Here is a 6203-nt window from a genome sequence, read left to right on the forward strand (position 1 = left end):
TATTAAAGTTAAACTGCATAAGCCTTTCAGGATTGTTAGAACTTGGTCTAGCCACGAAAACTATAGAAAACATGTTCTTGAAAATTGGAATTGTAATATTAGAGGTTCTTACGCTTTTAGTTTACAAAAAAATCTTAAAAATCTTTCCTACACCCTATCTAAATGGAATAAAAATCTCTTTGGTAATATTTTTACTAACATTAAAAACCTTAATAAAAAATGGAATACTTACAGTTTATTAATCCTCTTCCTATGCTTGAAATCAAGGACGCAGAATAATCTTGAAATGTGGTATAACAGAGAGTATGATTATTGGAATCATCTCTCAAAAGACAAATTTATTAAGGATTTTGATCGAAACACTTCCTTTTTTCATCAATATGCGAATAATCGAAGAAGAATAAATCATATTCACACCCTTAGGGACGATTCAAGTCTTTGGATTGATGATAACACCCAACTTCATAAAATGCTCATTAAACACTTTAAATCCATTAGCCCATCCAGTAATGTTCAGCACCTCGAAACTCTTAATAACCTCATTGACCCCTGTATCAATGAGGATGAAAACTTGAACTTAATTAGAATTCCTGATGAGTTAGAAATCAAGAATACGCTTTTCAACATGAACCAGTGGGGTGCCCCTGGTCCTGACGGATACCCGCCAGGTTTCTTCAAAGAAAACTGGGATGTTGTTAAAAAGGACATTATTAACATGGTCCAAGACTTTTTCAAGAAAAAATACATTCTCAAAGAGATGAATTATACCTATATAACCCTAATCCCTAAAGTCCAGAATCCTTCTACTCCTGCCGATTTTCGTCCAATCAGTCTTAGTAACACCACTTATAAGATAATTTCTAAAATCCTAACTAACCGTCTAAAGCCGCTTCTTTCGAAGCTTATTTCTCCAAACCAGTCTGCTTTTATTCCAGAGCGCCAAATCACAGATAACATAATCGTAGCTCATGAAATCCTTCACTCTATGAAAATTTCTAAAAATAAAACCGGTCATATGGCTCTGAAAATCGACCTTTCGAAAGCCTTTGATAGAATTGAATGGTACTTTCTAAACAAAACCCTTAATTCTTTTGGTTTCTGTGAAGAGGCCTGCCACCTTATTATGCAATGTGTTACAACTAGTTCCTTCTCTGTTCTTTTAAATGGTGTTCCTGGGGACAGATTTACTGAAACCAGGGGTCTTAGGAAAGGGGATCTTTTGTCCCCTTACCTGTTCATTATTTGCATGGAAGTGCTTTCTAAGCTTCTCCTAAAAGCTGAGAATGAAAAAATGATTTCCGGTGTCAAAGTGGCGAGAACTGCACCTCATGTTTCACATTTGTTTTTTGTTGACGACTGTTTTTTATTTGCAAAGGCTAATCTCAATGAAGCTAAAAACATTGTTAACATTTTAATCACTTTTGGAGAAATGACTGGGCAAGTCATTAATTTTAATAAGTCTGGTGTTTATTTCACACCTAAGATTCACAATAAGCATTGTAAAATTATCTCTACAATATTGAAAATCAGGAAAATATCTAAAAATGATAAATACTTAGGGACTCCGCTTTTCTTTGATAAAAATAAAACTAATAGCTTTGAGCCGCTTCTTAATAAGTATTACACTGTTCTTCAAGGGTGAATGGGGAAGATGTTTAACCAAGCGGGGCGAACACTTTTAATCAAAAATGTGCTTAGTGCCTACCCCTATTCATCAAATGCAGTGTCTTTCCTTCCCTAAAAATACGCTTGATAACCTTGATAATATCCAGAGAGATTTCTGGTGGCAAAAAAAGAATAAGAAAAAGTGATACTACCCTAAGGCGTGGCCAAGTATAACTAAAGACATTCACCAGGGAGGGCTGGGGATAAGAAACCCTCATAAGCACAATCTTGCATTAATAACTAGGTTGGCCTGGAGGCTTATCCATAATCAAGATCAGCTGTGGGCAAAAATTCTTAAGCATAAATATTTCAGAGACCAGAACCCGCTTAAGAAAACTAGAAAGAATAGGATTTCCTGGATTTGGACTAGTATTCGCAGAGGCCTTGATATTATTAGTTCTAACCATGTTTGCCAGATTAATGATGGGAAGTCAACTAAAGTTTGGTCTGATTTTTGGCTTCCCAATCAGGTTCAGCTTCACCTATTCATATTGATAGTAATTTGCCTGTAAATGTTTGTGATTTAATGAATGCTGAAGGGAATTGGAACATGAACATCATCAGTAAATACATAGATTTGTCTTTCCATAGTGCTATTAATTCTGTAACTACTAACATTAATATGCATGATAAAATTAGATGGAAATCTACAACTTCTGGAAATCTCAATACTAAGTCAGTTTACAAGTTTCTGACTAACTTGAACTTTGATAAGGATGAAGCAAAGTTTTGGAAACATTTCTGGAATCTTAACATGCTGCCTAGAGTTAATATGTTTTGTTGGAAAGTTGTATCCTGTGCTTTAGCTCTGGGAAATAATATGTCTAAATATGTGAAAGATTCGGAACCTTATTGCTTACCATGTGATAACCTTGAATTAGAAAATGAAATGCATTTGTTTGTTCATTGTAATTTTGCAAAGAATGTGTGGGATGCTTTTGAGCTTAATAACATTTACTGTTATATTGGGAATGCTGGCATCATGAATTGGTTTAAATTTTGGATGAATAACAGGAACCTAACTAGCTAGCATAATCTGATTACTTTCATTATCTGGTCCATCTGGAAGTTTAGGAATAGTGTCAAGTTTGATAACAATTCCCCAAATGTAAACAAGTTAGTTGATAACATTAGAGCTCCCTACCAAAAGTTCAATTTTTACAGTGACAGTAAAGCCAGTCAGGTTCATAATAGTGCTAAGATGTCATTAGGAAACAATCCTTTGCACATAAGAAAAGACTATGATTGGTTTATATTAATTGATGCCTCCTATTATGAAGATGATTACACAATGGAATATGCTATCTCAATATTGGATAATGCTGGCAATCAGAAGCATTGTCGTGCAGGATGTGGCTGGGCCTCCTGCCCCTTAGAAGCTGAAACAAAAGCTGGAATTGAGGCCATCAGGTGGATGAAGGAACTAAAGCTCCAAAACTGTTGCATGATTAATGACTGCCAAGTTCTAATGAAGATTCTGAAAGGAGATGAAGACCCTGAAGTTCATACATGGAGGTCTCAAAATAGCATCCTTAGATGCAAATTTTCCCTTGTAAATTATGATTCGGTTTCCTTTATGCATAAAACTAGGAAGTATGTTGAATTGTTGATTTTGAAGACAAGCTAGCTAAGGAAGTAAGATCTAGGAAGATTAACTACTTCTCTACGGAGAATGTGAGCGAAAATGTAAGAAACAATATCCTAGAAAGAGTTAAGCTTGGCTTCACTCCCATCTTGTATATTTTGCAAACTTCCAATAATACATAAATAAAAGTCATCTTCCTATCAAAAAAAAAAAAAAAATCTACTTCCCATGGGGCCTCACTACACTGGAAAGAATTCTATAGGAAAAGCGAACAAACAAATTCCTCTATACAACACTGTTATTAGATGTTTTGTAATAGTTCCTTTCATTGACACAGAAAAGTTCATAGCTCTTACAAGTTCAAAAGACCACTACACTACAAACCCATGAAATTTATACAACCATACCATATTGGGGGTTAGCCTATTCGGTTAACCCCCAATATAAATTTATAAATTTATACACTACAAACCCATGAAATTTATACAGTTAGCCTATTCGGCTCAAAGAATGAAATCTACAATTTCTAGGCACTACACCTACACGGTGATAGATAAGACCACTGATTAGCCTAGAAATGGGTCAACACTGTTACACCAAAAACTACATATTCTTGCTCTTGCAGGATAAGAAAACTTTGAACCTAGACAACTGTCCATTTACCCATAGCCCTCAAACATGGTACAACCTAACAAAACCAGCATTGCATTGCATAGACCTATCATTTATTTGGTACATCTAAAAACAGCATGGATTGGCATAATACATAACATAGGTTAAACAAGAAACATATAAACTTCCAAGTTGTAAAACAGTAAAATTTGAGCCGGGCATCATTAGAAATCAAAACACCAGTACCAAACTAGACAACTCTGATGGTTTAACTAATCAGACTACCAGATGGAATCTCAAAATAAATCCTTCATTCACTGCAGTATAGTATGCAAATCTAGATCCGCAGGGATGGTTTTATTCATAACTACCAAGACTATCCAAATCATGTGATTCATCCATGGCCTAATTATCAAACAAAACAAAACAAAACGCACAAATCTACAACATTCCAAAAAGATAATAACAAGATATAAGCATTTAACTGAAGTTTTTCTCACAATTTAGAAACCATACTAAAATCTCATAACAAAACTGTTTAAACGGTACTTAAAAAACCAAAATCTTTAATAATCCATCAACATCACGATTCATTCATTCAAGAAAAAGTAAATATTAATCCACTAAAAGAGCAACTTCCTTAAGCTGTAAGAATAACAGCACCACCAGCATCCTTAATCTTCTTCTCAGCAGTCTTTGAAATTAATTTAGCTTTAACAACAATAGGCTGATTATCAGGCAAAACACCTTTACCCAATACTTTAAAGTATCCATACTGAGTAACATCAATAACTGGTGCTTTGTCAGTACCTTTAGCTTTAGCTTTCACATCTTCAGGTACCATCGACCATAACTTATCAATATTAACGATCGGACAATAAAACTTGTTTCTGAGTTTATGAAAATACCTCATACCAACCTTACCGAAATAACCAGGATGGTACTTATCGAACAAGATACGATGGTGATGCATACCTCCAGCATTTCCACGACCTCCAGGATGCTTCCTGTGCTTACCTACACGACCATGGCCAGCTGATACGTGACCCCTCTTCTTCCTGTTCTTCTTCAAATGAGTTGTCATTTCTCTACTGTTTTATCTCTTTGGAAATCCCTCTGGTTTAGTGTGGAGCGGCAGGGAAGACGATGCTAGGGTTTCGTTTACAACTTATAGAGCGGAATAATTTATGCGATCAGATTTAGGGTTTAAATTCCAATTTTGTCCTTGGCCACAAAAAAGAAGAAGAAGAAAACGACGTTTTGAAACCCTAAATACGAATCACTGGGATTAAAGCCCATGTGATTAGTCCAGATGAGTACATGTTGACATGGCCATGCTCGGAATAAACCCCACTGACTATAAGAGCATCTACACAAGTACAAGTAGGGGTGAGTATGTGCCGGTATGGACCGGTTTTTACCTTATCCGCATCCAATCTAATTCACTACGGATTTCAAATTTGACATCTGCATCCAATCCAACATCCAACAGATTTGCATGCAATGGATGCACGGATAAACGGATTGGGTGCGGATAATCCAATGGATTTGTGTAAGTTAAAATTTATAATGAAAAAGTAAATCATATATAGATGACTTCTTATAAAACCTACACATTTTATAATGTATATAAATATAGAAATGTCATGGACAACACTCCAAGCAAACACCCTAAAAATTCCAAAACTATCTAATATTTTTTATAAGCTATATAAATGCGTTTAATCTAAGGATATGGATGTCCAACGGATTTCAAGGTTACATCCGGGCCCAATCCATTAAATCTCATCCGCGTCCAACCCATTCGCGAACAATCTGGATATCCATCCGCAAAAATACGGTTGGTCCCGGTTAAATCCGCGGATTACGGATAAAGTGCTCACCCCTAAATAAAAGTGAGAACTAGTATCACACCATTTTTCGGGTTTTTTTTTTACCCTTAAACCCACGGGCGAAAAAGCTCACACGCGCATCCCTTTTTCCTGAACAAATTTCCCACAGGCCCATGTTTTCTAAAATTCTGTTTTTTTTAGGATAAGGAGAAATTTAGAGGGGAACCGGCTGATGCAAGTGAAATTACTCCGGATTTTTGTTCTTTTAAAATTTCACTCTATTTTTTTTTTCTTATATTATTTAACTTAGATTTGGGTTTTTTTTTGTTGTTGTTGTTGTTCTTGTTGATTTTCTTAGGGCTTACTGAAGCACATCCGAGATATTCACAACGGACGGAGCTATGCAATTTCGAGATGAGTTTCCGGGTTCGTTTTCTGATTTTTTGTTCTATGTGGTTCAATTTTGATTTTTTCGTTAGATCTCTTCATGCTTGGCATATTGTTTAACT

At 35.5% G+C, this 6203-nt stretch overlaps 1 protein-coding gene across 1 annotated transcript; it reads right to left on the bottom strand.

Moving 5' to 3' along the window:
- Positions 1–4311: 4311 nt before the first annotated feature.
- On the bottom strand, positions 4312–5030 carry LOC113300023 (60S ribosomal protein L27a-2-like). The gene has a single exon (XM_026549153.1). It carries the CDS (start codon positions 4944–4946, stop codon positions 4503–4505), a length of 444 nt encoding a protein of 147 aa, XP_026404938.1. The 5' UTR covers positions 4947–5030; the 3' UTR covers positions 4312–4502.
- Between the last annotated feature and the right edge of the window lie 1173 nt (positions 5031–6203).

Source organism: Papaver somniferum, chromosome 7 (genome assembly GCF_003573695.1).
Source record: "Papaver somniferum cultivar HN1 chromosome 7, ASM357369v1, whole genome shotgun sequence".
Taxonomy (NCBI): domain Eukaryota; kingdom Viridiplantae; phylum Streptophyta; class Magnoliopsida; order Ranunculales; family Papaveraceae; genus Papaver; species Papaver somniferum.